The sequence below is a fragment of the Pogona vitticeps genome, chromosome 1 (genome assembly GCF_051106095.1).
Source record: "Pogona vitticeps strain Pit_001003342236 chromosome 1, PviZW2.1, whole genome shotgun sequence".
NCBI lineage: Eukaryota > Metazoa > Chordata > Lepidosauria > Squamata > Agamidae > Pogona > Pogona vitticeps.
This window is the reverse complement of record NC_135783.1, coordinates 60,507,118-60,521,858: the sequence shown is the minus strand read 5'-3', so window position 1 is coordinate 60,521,858 and position 14,741 is coordinate 60,507,118. Positions and strand designations below refer to the sequence as shown.

Genomic DNA, 14,741 nt, shown 5'->3' with positions numbered 1-14,741 from the left:
AAGTTTCCGCATCAACCTCAAAGGTAGCCCCATGTAGACCGCGTTACAGTGATCTAATCTCGAGATTACAAGCACATGTACCAAGGTGGTGAGCGCCCCAACACCAAGATAGGGACGCAGCTGGGCTATCCGCCAAAGATGAAAAAAGGCGGTACGGACCATCAACACCACCTGAGTCTCCATGGTGAATGCCAGGATGTTATCCACCATTGTACAATGTAAAAAAAATTAGAGTGGATAGCATAATTAAAAGATACTATTTAAAAATTGTGAAAAATGAATAAGGATGCATCTTACCTCAATTAACAGGAAATATTAAGGCAGTGATCAAAAAGTATTCAAAATTTTTAAAAAATGTCATTCAAAATGGAAAACACAGAAATGGAAAACACAAGTAGTGCTAGAAAATCCAGTCAAAGCAGTAATGCATAATAATATTTCTAAAAATCACACAGAATAGCTGGTTACTGAGGAAAGGCTTGCCTGAAGGAGAAAGGTATTTGCCTGCTTGCAGAAAGATAGCAAAGATGGGGCCAGTCTGGCCTCCTGTGTATGGAAGGTGAGAGGGAAGAGATTAGATAAGGGAAGCATTCAAATAAAAGTCTGGAAGTAACTGCAGATAAAACAAAGGAAGGGATCGTTAAACAACATTGAGATGAGTTACAGTTTAAATATTTCAGAGGCTTAGAGGGCACATGTCAGTTAAATAAACTAAGATTTTAGCAAAAGAGTTACCCCAAAAGCATTACTATACATAAATTTAGCTTTTGCTAATAGCTAGGCCAGAAGTTGGATTTGATGCATGAGCATTAGATTAGGAAAAGGTATAGACAAGATGGGACATCACTTAAAGATATGGGGTACATGGGGGAAGAAACATAGAATAGTAGTACATTTAAAAGCTCTTGGAGATCGTAAAAGTAGTGTGGCAGTAAGAAATTAAGATGGGACAGCTGTTGGTGTGGGAACTATGGACAGATCTACCATGGCTTGTTGTTTGGGAACAGGCAGAGTCTGAGGTGAGGGATCTATGGCAGATGAAAAGGAGCAAGAAGATTTTGTGTGAGAGTTTGGAGTTATTTAATTTTTTGTTTGGAGGTTTTGGAAGGCTTTTCATTATGTGGTTAATAAATTAAGAATATAAACTTTAAATGTGAAGGGCCTGGTGAGTGTTATAAAGAGGAGAAGAACATAGGTGTTATTGAATAAAGATAAAGCAGATGCAGTCTTCTTTTTACAAGAAACTCATCAAGCAAAAAAAAAAAAAAAGAAAGAGGTTAATGACAGTAAATTAAATTGGACTGATATTTATGAAAAGCATGTGGATGTTTAAGATCAAGAGGGGTTGTAATTATTATTTAATTTATTTATACTGAAATGTTGACAATTGGTTTTCAAAGAAATAAATAAAACAAGCAATCTAAAATTACTTGTATGTCCTAAAATAGCACTTTTATCAATATTGGAAAAGGAGGCAAGTAATTGGGCCACTACATAACCAGTTTCAAAATTTCTAACAGCAGTGATTGTCAGGGTTCAGTAGAAAAGGCACCAGGACCCAGTCCAGAGCAAGGCTACAGGAACAAGTTAAAAACAACCCCACAGCCCAAGCAGAGACCAACCAGCTAAGGTTTTGAGTCCAAACAGCAGCCAAGTAGAAGGACTGGACCCTGCTGCCTTGATACTGACTGACTCCTGGACTGTCTGGCCACAATTCACATCATCCTTCTGAATGAATGATAGGGAAGTGTGGAATATAGCAATTAATGATAAATTAATGATTGTTCTGTTGCACAGTGCCCATAAGGCAGGGTTTATAGCCTCTCTCTTGACTCTTAGCTGTTTGTTGGTGAAGGGTTCTGGAGCCGGTAAGACTTATGCATCATTAAAAGCAATGACAAAAAAAAAGGGCCAGGTGTGTCCCCTGGGCTCCCAAAGTTTCCCCGGATCCACACACCAGGTATTTTTGGAGTCCTCTTGGCCCTTTAAATAAGATCAGTTTAGAAGTAGTTGATTTTCTCTTTAGGAAAGAACTAGATGTAGGCCTAAGGGATCCATGTACTGAAAAATTCACCAAGTTTACTTCCCCTTCATTTTACACTCCGCATATTTCAGTTGAACTTTTCTGTGGTTCATTGGTTGTAGCAGATCATAATTCCTCTTTTGATTCTGGAAAACTTCAGAATTGGAGGAGACTCCTGGTCTTTGTATTCCAGCTCAAAAATGGAAAAGAAGGGGAAAAATATCATTGTTTAATCCTTATTCAGAATTCTGCTCCTTTTCTCCCCCTTCCCCTTTTGAGCTGCTGCCAAGATTAATGTTTAATCTTCTCGCTTTGAAGAGCTCTGTTGCTTCCCTCAAGGCTTTGGTTGCCTGTTAAAAGGCTTATCACTTGGTGTTGTGTTGCTTTTATAACAGGATAATCTAAGTATTTACATTTTTAAACTGTTCCTTGGATGCTAATATTTATATTTTGGAAGGGCTCAATAACCGAAATGCATCTCCACTAGTAAATGGAAGAGTGTTGACACAACTTTGGGTGGCCACACTATTTTTGGCTTGTCTACACTAAATGTTCAGCGGAGTTTACTGCTGATCTTTTGGTAACTGAAGGATGGCTTTTCCGTATAGCTATTATTATAATATTACGTGTAGTCAAAATTCTGTGGTTTAACATAGAAAATCCTCTTGAGAGTTTGTGTGAATGTTAATACTTTGAGTAGGTTGGCTTGACAGTGGCACCTGTTGATGAGGGCAGTGGGTGCTCCCTGCTTTAATTAAATTTGCCACCCAGAGTAGACTATCTGTCTCGATGGGCGGGGTATAAATCTAATAAAATAAATAAATAAAATAAATGAATTATAATCCTGCCTAGAGCAGCTCCCACATTATTAAAGTAGTATCAGAAGTGGTGCAACTGTTCTCTGTAGCTTATTTAGGAAAGAACTGTGTGAATCTGTGTAATAGGTTTCTATTTGTCCTAAAGGTGTTAGTAATATATTAGTTCCGGCTGTTTATAATTTGCTTTTAATGTTAAACTCTTGTTTGTATTTGCATTGTTCTTACATGTCTTGCAAACTTCCTTCTGAGGGTTCTCCCTGTAAATTGGAATAAATGTATGAAATGAATAAGACACTAGCTTATACTGAGCCCTGCATCCACCTGTAGGAAACAATATTGTAACTTGACTTCTGATTGTTTTATCTAGTTTAATATACCTGAATTTAACTCTCACCTTGCTTGATACTGTGATTACCATGAAGTTACACACGCTTGTTCTCCATACCAACACCAAAACACTGAGGCCATATTTTGACTAAGATACAATGAAATAACAGTTTCCTGGGTTCCTGAAATTCCATTTTTCTATAAAGATGGAAGGTGTGACTACACAGAGGGAAAAATTTGAATGGATATGCTGTGTAGTCATACTCAGGAAGTTGGATTTTCCCAATTAATTCGCTTCAGCCAATCACACAGGAGTCAGCAGAAAGAGGAGAGGAAACTGGTGCTTAAAAATAATGCTTGCATCTCAAATTTGGATGGCCAGAGCACAGATACTTTAACAAGCTGGAAACATGGCTGACTGAAAAACTTCTCTGTGTGACTATTCCTTTCTCTCTCTCTCTCTCTCTCTCTCTCTCTCTCTGGTCACTTTGCTGTCTTTTTTTTTTAAAAAAAGGAAAAGAAAGAAACAGAATGACAGGGAAGGAAAGAGAGAAACAAGCAGATCCAAGTACCGGTGTGTACCAGGTGTGGGGAGAAGAGGATTCAAAGGCGACCAGTTTCTCTGCTGCCCTGCCTCTCACTGCTGCTGTAGCTGAGTGGAATGGCTTCAGATAGAACAACTACCAACCCCTCCACATTGGATCAAGCAAGCACATAATCTGAACCAGTACAAAGGCATTTGATTTCAAAAAAGTGGAAACCCGAGTGGTGGAGGAAGAAATTATGGGGGGGGGGGGGGAATTTCCAGACTTACTCATGCTCATTTTTACACTGTACAGTCAACCCTCGACTTACAAACGGCCCTAGTTGCAAACATTTCAACTTACAAACTGCTCTGATAGAAAAATATTGACTCAACTTGCAAACTTAGATTCGAGTTACGAACAAAAAAACGCACAGGTGGTGGGGAAAGCGCAACATTTGAACTTTCAGTTAACCGTTGGCCAGTGAAGAGGGTGCCTATCTGCTTCCTTGCTCTTCCCAGTGTTTTGAGAGTGGATTTGGAGACAGTCTTCAGATTGCTGGTATTGGTACTGCCTGGTATTGCCTGGTACAGTGCTGTACGGACTGTATTTTTATTTTTTGGCTTTTTAAAAAATTTGATTTTTGGATTTTTAAAAGGTGTTCCCTCCCTCCTTTGCTTCCCTGTTTCCCTCCAAAAGGTGCTTGTCTTGCTTGAAAAGGTGCTTTTCAAGGTGATTTGTTGTCTGAAAGGTGCTTGGTTTTTCCCAGAAGGTGCTTGTCTTGGCTGAAAAGGTGCTTTTCAAGGTGTTCTGTTGAAAAGGTGTCTGTTCCCACCTTCCCTCCCTCTTTTCTTTCCTTTTTTTAAAACCTAAGTCATCTTAGGTTAAAAGGAAAAAAAGAAAAAATTCTGCCCCTAGTGGTAGGAACGGATTAACCGGCTTTGCATTAGTTCCTATGGGAACTAATGATTCGAGTTACAAACCGCCCCTTGACCTAAGAACCAAAAACAGCCGGAATGGATTAATTGGTTTTCAATGCATTCCTATGGGAAATGCTGATTTGACTTATGAACTTTTCGACTTACAAACTTCCTTCCGGAATGAATTAAGTTTGTAAGTCGAGGGTTGACTGTATAGTCAACATTGGACTAAAAAGCTATTGGTATTGTGGGTACAGGCCTTTAGCTTTCTAGACTTGATATCAGAAACGGCATTTTCCCCCACAAATGTGAAAAATCCAAACTTCTCTGATACTAAAACTTGCACAGCAGATCCTTTTAAGGAGAAAGACAGAACAAACATATTTTAAATAAAGAAATAATTTAAAAAATTTAATTTACTGACATATTGCTAATATGAATTAAGCTTTGAAATCTTTGCTATTCATATTTTCCTTTTGCTAAAGCAGGTATTTGATTATTTCCTGCATTTCCCCTAATTTGCTTGTGAGCGACCACCAACAGTTTTACTTCTCCCTGCATATGTAAAATCCTTGGTGTCTGTCACCCAAACGTGATTACTCTTGGGTAGTGTAAAGCCTCTGAATAATCAACAGGCTTAGTTGTTTATCTTAAGCATCCATATGAGTGTTGTTGATTAGGATGGCTCCAGTGTTTAAAGCTCTGAATACATACATTTTCCTCTCTATCCTCCAAAAATAATCTACTGTATTTAGTACTCTTCATGAATTTACAAATCTTGAAAGTGATATTTGTCAGGTGAGCCAAGGACTAGGAAATTCTTTCATGCATCAAATATAGCTCAACCTACATTTCAAGATAATCCAGTATGAGTGAATAATATTCACATCCTCCGGCTACTGTAGGCATGACTAATCAAAGGTGCTAATTGCAATTATCAGCTCCTCCAACGTATATGTGAGTGTGATACATCTGATACACATGAATTAAGTGCTTGAATAACCCATATAAAACAGAAGTAAATTTCTTAGTTATAAAAAGTAATGTTCTGCAGAGAAAAAAGTATATATTGGTAAACAAGTTGATGGAACTGTAAATCTTTTGTGCTAAGTCAGCTGTCCGATTTATTGTTTCAGTCTCTTTCTGTGCACAATCTTTTGAACTTTATTATTTAAGGAAAATATATGCGACCTTTCAGAACAAAGCCCTTTCATGGCAACATACAAACATAATTAAAATAATATACACAGCAATTTAATTATGCACAAAACAATTTCATTACAAAACTAACAAGATTTTTTTAAAGTGCAATTCTTGTTAGTTTTGTAATGAGATTGTTATTGCCTAGCATAACACTTTTAGTAAGGTGTTGAATCTTAAACCAAGCCAAAGTGTTTTAAGATTGTTTAAAAGAAGAAGAAAAGCTATGCTTTTACTGAGGAGATAAATCCACAGATATAAAGCAATTACTGGAGGGGGGTAGTATTCTTCTTTTTATTGTTTGCTAATTAGACCTTCATTATTGGTGAACTGTTTTGTTTTGTGCTTTTTGTATTTATACTATAAGAAGCCGCCTTTGAAAAGCATTAACTTTTAAAAATAACAAGCATTTAAGAGGAATCCATAAAAACAGTAATGTAAGTACACATATGATAGAAACTGTTCTGTGAATTAAGAATAATTTAGTTTGGTTTAACACTTTAAATCATATGTTTAGTTATTGGTTAATGGTGTTATCCTAAAATGGTACACATGTATAAATGTGATAAAATTACTTCCGTAAACATTAAGTATTAGTGAAATGCGAACAACTGAACTTTACTAAAGTTCATAACAGAAAGACACATTTGTCTAAGGTTGGTTGATCTAGTGTTTACTCAGATTGGTTTGAAATGTTAAATTACAGTCTTTAGAAAGAAAAGCTATATAACTTACTTTTAAATTGACTATTTATTTATTATTTATTTATTTAAACCCCATTTAAAATTTTTTAAATTTGACTTTTTATTTTTGTTTTTATTTAATTTTTTTAGCATGTCAGCAGAACTAATGTAACAACATGGTTACAACCATAAGAAGACTTGTGTAGGATCAAATAAAAATCTTATAAAATCCAGCATTGTCCTTCCACAGTGGCCAAGGCTCACAAGAAGGACATAAGAACAATAAAATCCAGTTATTCCTTAGTGACTGGTATTAGAAGCTCTTGCTGCCTTTAATCCTGGAGGTGGCATGTAGCCATCCACATGATTAGTAGCAGTAGCCCTTACAGATTTCACCATTCATGAATCTGTCTAATACATTCTCAAAGCCATTTGTGTTGGTGACTGTCCCCACATCTCATGCAAACAATTTCCACCAATAGATTTATCCACATTATGAAGAAATGCTGCCTTTTGTCTCTCCTGAGTTCCCTGGCAATCATTTCCCCAATCATTGTAAGAGATGGGAAAATATATAAAGCTGCGTCAGAATTACTCCTATGTAGAATAGAGCCACTGGACTCAAGTTATAATAAGCCCCGTTCTTTGCAGTGGGTCTCCTCTGAGTAAGATGTAAATTGGATTTAGTCCATAAGGTTTATGACTGTAGTCAATTTTTTTTTAAAAGTTCTTCCCTTCAATTTACCTGGTGCCACCCTAACTGTTACCCTAACTATTGTCCATTGTAAGATGCTGGAATGGGAAAGTTAAAAATCCTAATTAATAATTATTATTTATTTAGATTTTTGGCTATACTTGCCAAAGCTAAAAAAGACTCTCAAAACTCTTCAGAATTAATAGCATAGAAAGAAATTCATCATCATAACCAACAACAATAATAGTTGCATCTCAGTCATTCCTAGCTGGAAGACTGCAATGCGAGTACAGTATTAGACACAAAACAGGTACTGTACAGTATCAGGATTCACTCTATATGCTGTTAACTGCAGTCTGTTGGGCTACATGGTGATTGGTCCTAAGTCCATTATCACTATTGCCTCAGGCTCTAAACTACTTTTTATTTCTATCCATCAATGTAAAGATTACTGGTTTTTTTGAGCTGAAGAAATGTAATGTGATTATGTTCCACCCCAAAACTCAACAAGATTATTCTGCAGTTTCCATTCACTGTAAAATAGAGGAGGAAAGAATAAAGCAGGCAATGGGGGCAGGTGTGTGTGCATTGAGTTGCTCTTCTTAATTCCCAGACAGAAACCATACAGTTATTGTATTTAGGAGGGTGACATACTTGAAAGGATGATAACTAGTAACAATTCACAAAGGAACCTTACTTTATCTTTCCATTTTAGAATTGGATAAGTGAGAAAATAAATAAATTAGGTTCTAATATGCTTTAGCACTGTGATATACAGTTGCACTGCTGCTGCAGATCTACAAGGACACAGTATATATCCTTGAACTGTTTTCTTTTTCATTACTTGTCTTTATTATTTCTATTCAGCTTTATGTTTACAGTATTCAATTTGACTGGTGTATTTGCCACTTGTTCAGTGAATAGCAAAACGGGTCAGTTTTAAACTAAGACAACGAGTGGATGCACACTTTATAAAACATAAAAACTTGGGTACTTTTTCCAAGACACCTTATCTTCAGATTTGCAAAACAAGCATTAGTTTAAGTTCCAGACTATCTTTTTTATTAAGTCACTTGCATCTTTGTTCAATTAAAAGATAATTGGCTCAATAGCTGAGCTGCTTGAGCATATAAGATCTTAGATTTCATATCTGGCATCCTGTTGATGAATCTGAGGTAGCAGAATCAGAAGGGACATATGCTTGAGCCCCTGGAGAACCCCATCAATGTTGACAACAGCAGACAAGACTGTCAATTGAAGTGTGTTAGCATATGGTGATTCTTTGTATTATTTGGGCTTTAAGGAGGTACCTGTAATGTAACCAGTTTGACATAAATCTGATTAAACCACTTTGGCTTTTTTCAGGAGCAGCAGTTGGCAATCCCCTTTTTCAGAACTTCAGTCCTCTGCCCTATGGCTCACTTGAATCAGAAATAAATCCATCCCCACAAAACACAAATACATTTCTTTTCTTCCTATGTCTGCTTTACCGTCATAGTTTCAGTTTCACCACAACCACCAATCTAAAGCCATACTGTCTAGAACACGTCATCTGAATTCCAGGTTTGTACCACAAAATCAAGGTCTATGACTCCTTAGCAGCCCTTCTCTACTGTCACCTGGGCATACAACATAGTAACTCCTGCAGTTTTTGTGTGTAAAAAGACAGTGTAGGAAGTACAGGGCAAGCAGTGAAATCAGTATTATGGGTTTTTTAAATTCTGTGTGTATGTAGATCTTCATTCATGACAAGACACATTTATGGTGGACAGTAGCCATACTCAACCTTTTTTTTTTTTTGGCCATGGCCATAAAGACAATATGAAAGAAATATTGGTCAAATCGGGATTGTGTAAGTCACACAACAAACCTCACATGGTGGTATATGAAGAATTGTTTCCAGTCTGTGGTCCACTTCAAATGTCCAAGGGCCCCCCAGGAGGCCACATGGCCTCCATTGAGCATGGCTGGTGTAGAGAACAAGACAATCTGTCTTACACTCAATTCCAAATATTCTAAGAATAGAGTCCAGCCAACTCTATCTGGTATTGGTGCCTCCAGAACCAGGGTGGCCCTGCCATTAGCTAAACTCAAGTGTCAAAAATGTCATGGCAGGGAATCTGCTGCAACACAACTTTTGCTGTGCCTCTCCATGCCACCGAAAGAAGTTGTGGCCCCATTCTCCCGATTCCATACTGCTTTGCTTGGCATCAGTGTGAGTTCTATAGACTTATATATATATACAGGCAGATCTGGTTGAAGAAGCCAGACAGAGTTATAGGAATTGCACCCCTGAGAGGTTCCTGAAGACCTTGATCCAGACATTAGTAATCTTGAGAACTGAGTACATACTGTAATGCTCTTTATGTGGAGCATCCCTTAAAGATGATATGGAAGCTGCAACTGGTCCAGAATGCAGCAACAAGGTTAATTTCAGGGGCTAGGAGTTTTGGTCATGTTTCCCTGATCCTGTTCCTGTTGGCTTCTGTTTCAGATTTAAGGAGTTAGCAATGACTTATAAAACCCTAAAGGGTTTGGGACCTTGTTGCCTATCAGAGTCCCTCTCCCCAAGAACATCTACTCATTCAAACTACTCCTCTCAGACTGCATTATTGAGGATGCCCACTTTGATGGAAATAAAGAAAAATAATACTAGGAATCATCAGCATTGGCCCCTTGCTATGGAACAAATGTCCATTAGAAATTAGACAGGCCTCCTCCCTACAGATCTTCAGAAGGTTAGCTGTTTGAAGAGGCCCTTGCCAACATCTCAGGTTAATCTGTGAGACCCATATGTTATATTTGTAATTAGTTATTGATTATTTTTATTATACTAGTGTATGCATTATTTTGTTTATTATGTTATTTTTCATGTAATTTGGTTCGATTTAGTTTACCGGGTGTCAATCTTAGGTTGCTTTTTCTGTTTTAGTTTGTAATCTTATGCTTTCTGATTTCTTTTGGAATAGGGTGTGTGTGGGGTGGAACTAGTGGTTTTGGGAGGGGGAGCAGTACAATGGTGACACTAGCATATACATGATGCACAGTGGTGATGTCTAGTTTTCTACCTCAGGCACTGGGAAACGAGCAACTGTGCCTGTCAGGAAGCTTGGCAAATAGTAATGGATATCTTTATTCCATTCCCCTGTGTTTTCTGGTACCCACTGGGTATCATACATCAAGTGCATAGGTGCGGACTGACACCTTTCCTTTAAAGTCAGTTGGGTTCCCAGATCCATCTTTAGACAACTGATGTGCAGAATACTAGAAATATGGGGAGCAGGTAAAGGCTACCTGCGACTTTTCTTAGTGAATGTCTTGTAAAGTCTGGAAGGCTGCTCAGGTATCGTGAGACTTTATTACCTTTAAGCAAATTCACTTTTGTTTCCAAAAGAATTAAAAGGACAGTTCTGTCCCTCTTCATCTCTTGCAATAACCCTCCTGCTCTGGCAGATTTTCTGTGGGAATCACTGAACTATAAACTCCATATGGTAAAAAATAAAACATGACTTTGATTATTACTCCCCCACTGTTCCAAATTCATGAATACTGGTCAGGCATCATTGATTATCCTGAAAATGAAAAAGAGTACTAAAGTGCCTCAGTGCTAGAAAATCTATACTGCTTATACATTCTTGGCAACTATACCAGTCTTTTTATTGATACAAGAAGTAGGTCAGCTTTTTGGACTCACTGCCCTTGACGGTGTCCTTTGAAGTTTATGAGGAAGCAAAACCACAGTCACCTAATTCTTACTTAACTCTGTATTATTCAAAATTGGTCCAAGGTTAGCTTTATTCAGGTTGCTGAATTGAGCTTTGCTCCTTTTTATCTTTGTTTTGTGATCTCCCAAGAAGTACTGCGCACTTCAGAGATAGTGCTTTGGGATGTGAGGTTTTTTTTCACTTGTGAAATTGAAGTATTTTCCCCCCTTAGGTCATTTTGAAATCCAAAGTGCTGCTGAGCAGCAGCAAGCACATCTTCTCCTTGTGTGGGAACTGATACATTTTCTCTCACCATGCACCTTCTTTAGGGAATGTAGCAATTGTAAGTTAAAGGGGAAATGATGACACAAGAGGATTAGGTCAAACGTCCAGAAGTATCATAGAATCATAGAATAGTGAAGTTGGAAGGGGCCTATAAGGCCATCAAGTCCAACCCCCTGCTCATTTCAACAATAAAAGTCAAAGGATATCTGCCAGGTGGTTGTCTACGTTTCTCTTGAATGCCTCCAATGTTGGAGCAGTCGCCACCTCTGAAGGGAATTGGTTCCACTGCCTTAATGCTCTAACATTTAGGAAGTTTTCCTGATATTCAGTCAAAATCTGGCTTGCTGTAAGTTGTATGTCCTGCACTCTGGGAAGATGGAGAATAGATCCTGCCCCTCCTCTGTATGACAGCCTTTCAAGTATTTGAAAATTTCTATGATATCACCCCTCCATCTTCTTGTCTCAAAGCTGAACATGCCATTCAGTCAGTATTTCCTCATGGGGCTTGGTTCCCAGCTTTGTTGCCCTCCTCTGAACTTGTTCCAATTTGTCATTATCCTCCTTGAAGTGTGATGTCTAGAAGTGGACACAGTACACAAAGTGAGGCCTACCCGGTGCTGAATAGAGGGGAACTAGCACCTCTTGGGATTTGGAAACTATGCTTCTGTTAATGCAGCTTAAAATAGCATTTGCCTTTTTTGTAGCCACATCACACTGTTGGCTCATATTTAGCTTGTGATCTATGACAATTCCAAGACCCTTCTCGCTCGTAGTATTGCTGAGCCAGGTATCCCCTATCTTCTAACTGTGCGTTTGGTTTCTTTTTCCCAGGTGCAGTACTTTGCACTTATCTCTGTTGAATTTCATTCTGTTGTTTTCAGCCCAGTGCTCCATCCTATCATGGTCATTTTGAATTTTGTTTCTGTCTTCCAAGGTATTAGGTATTCCTTCCAGGGTATTAAATATACCCTGATACCAATTTTGTATCATCCACACAAAAGTAGGGTGCTCAAGGCATTAGCAAGGGTCTTTTGGAACAGTTTCATCTGGCCAAAGGACATTACTAGAATGAACGTGAAAAGTACAGTTGAGATGTGTTGAGTATTGGCATAGCAACCTGCCCTGTACTACAGTGTTCAAATGGATCTGGCTCCAGCAGCCCTTTTGTTTTTAATGTTATCCTTACTCATATGTCACAGAAACCAAACCTTCCCAGAAGCCAAACAGCCTTTTGAGCTTCTGTTAAACTCCAAGGGACTATATCAGCGGAACTCTGGTGAAACAAAGTTGAGAAGATGAGCTTGTCTCATAGCAGCTCCTACCAAAAACCCAATAGCCAACCCAAATGAATCATTGCACACAGCAGTGTGTTGACAGTACTAGTTTCTGTGGGGAACCATCCTATATACAAGTAGCAAGCTCATATTCTGAATGGCAATCTTTTTTATGCCAAAATCCGCCATGTGCAAGAGGATGCTTGTCAGCAGGCTGTAGGGAAATCCTAAGATCTGGAGGCTATGCAAGCTTAACATAAACATTGAGAACTGCATTTCTGGAAGATCCAGGAACTGTGGTTTGCCTTCAAAACAATGTGCACAGCCCATATGTGACTGGTTTTGCTAAAGAAGGAGAGAAAATTTGAAACTGGATGTAGACTTCTGGACACCTTGGATTTATTGGATGGGAGTGACATGGGCCAGAGTCACTCCCCATAGGCAAATGTGTTTAGTCGTTTAGTCGTGTCCGACTCTTCGTGACCCCATGGACCAGAGCACGCCAGGCCCTCCTGTCTTCTACTGCCTCCCGGAGTTGTGTCAGGTTCATGTTGGTTGCTTCGCAGACACTGTCCAGCCATCTCATCCTCGGTCGTCCCCTTCTCCTCTTGCCATCACACCTTCCTAACATCAAGGTTTTTTCCAAGGACTCTTTTCTTCTCCTGAGATGGCCAAAGTACTGGAGCCTCAGCTTCAGGATCTGTCCTTCAAGTGAGCATTCAGGGTTGATTTCCTTTAGAACTGATAGGTTTGTTCTCCTTGCAGTCCAGGGGATTCTCAAGAGCCTCCTCCAGCACCACAATTCAAAGGCATCAATTCTTCGGCGGTCTGCTTTCTTTATGGTCCAGCTCTCACTTCCATACATCACGACAGGAAAAACCATAGCTTTGACTATTCGGACTTTTGTTGGCAAGGTGATGTCTCTGCTTTTCAAGATGCTGTCAAGATTTGTCATCGCTTTCCTCCCAAGAAGAAGGCGCCTTTTAATTTCAGGGCTGCTGTCTCCATCTGCAGTGATCATGGAGCCCAGGAAGATAAAATTTGACACTGCCTCCATATCTTCCCCTTCTATTTCCCAGGAGGTGATGGGACCAGTGGCCATGATCTTAGTTTTTTTGATGTTGAGTTTCAGACCGTTTTTTGCACTCTCCTCTTTCACTCTCATTACAAGGTTCTTTAATTCCTCCTCACTTTCTGCCATCAGAGTGGTATCATCTGCATATCGGAGGTTGTTGATATTTCTTCCGGCAATCTTAATTCCGGCTTGGGTTTCTTCCAGTCCAGCCTTCCGCATGATGTATTCTGCATATAAGTTAAATAAGCTGGGGGACAATATACAGCCTTGCCGTACTCCTTTCCCAATTTTGAACCACTCAGTTGTTCCATGACCAGTTCTAACTGTTGCTTCCTGTCCCACATATAGGCAAAACTGATCCCTTTATCCACAAATGTTGCCTATTCATACCCATGCAGCAGGGCTCAGAAAACCCAGTGAAGGCTAAGTGTGGTCAAAGCCCACAGAATATGAGACATCTGATGCATGGGATGAAGAACTAAGAAGCAGAAGGGTGGAAGGGACTATGCTGGTATAGGTTAAGAGTTTTGTTGCCTGGAAACAACAGACACTCCACAAAGAAACATTTATGTGAGTTCCACTTGTAATCCTCTGTATTTTTTAATGTTTATGATGGTTTAGAAAAGCTCTGTGTGAAATAATAATGTACATTATAATTAGGTAATATCCTTTTTTTAAAAAAAGATACAGTATATCAAATAAACCAATTAGAAAGCAGGCTCATACAAGATGCCTTGCTGATTTCCTCGTAAATTAGTTAATTTTCTGCCTTTGATAAATCAGCTCCGCAAGCTTGTATTCGTCACCTTAGAAAGAAATCAAAGGAAAAACAATCAACTACAGCAGTCTGTCATTTTGTGTTTCCCATGGAGATAATTTAACTATAACACAGTGACATTGAACATTGATAGGAAAATGACAGGCAGTGATTAAAGTTTTGTCCTAGTTGAAAATGAATGTCTGGATGATGAAAAGAATATATATACTAATTCCCATCCCTGACTCCTGTTCAAATGCTTTTTTTTATTACTGTTATTGCCTAGTATTATGTGGTATGTTGTTTTTAATAACGGTAATCAGACATCCATTATTAGTTTTCAGCAATAGAAAAATTGTCCTTCCTCTTTTATTTTCTCAAATGGCCTTACTGCGCATAAAGGATGGTTACATAACCTGCACGCTCACATATAATCCAAGGAGCCTGCTCTGCCCTC

At 38.7% G+C, this 14,741-nt stretch overlaps 1 protein-coding gene across 3 annotated transcripts in view; it reads left to right on the top strand.

Annotated features, from left to right (window-relative positions):
• DISC1 (DISC1 scaffold protein) overlaps positions 1-14,741 on the top strand; it is a 224,300-nt gene that overhangs the window by 162,934 nt on the left and 46,625 nt on the right. Inside the window, exon 12 of one of the 3 annotated variants that reach the window (XM_078383155.1) lies at positions 3,683-8,627. The exons of the other annotated variants lie outside the window; for them this stretch is intronic. Coding sequence (XP_078239281.1) covers positions 3,683-3,824 — 142 coding nt within the window. The 3' untranslated portion in view covers positions 3,825-8,627. Of the gene's footprint in view, positions 1-3,682; positions 8,628-14,741 lie in introns of those variants that run through there. 3 annotated transcript variants of the gene reach the window in all.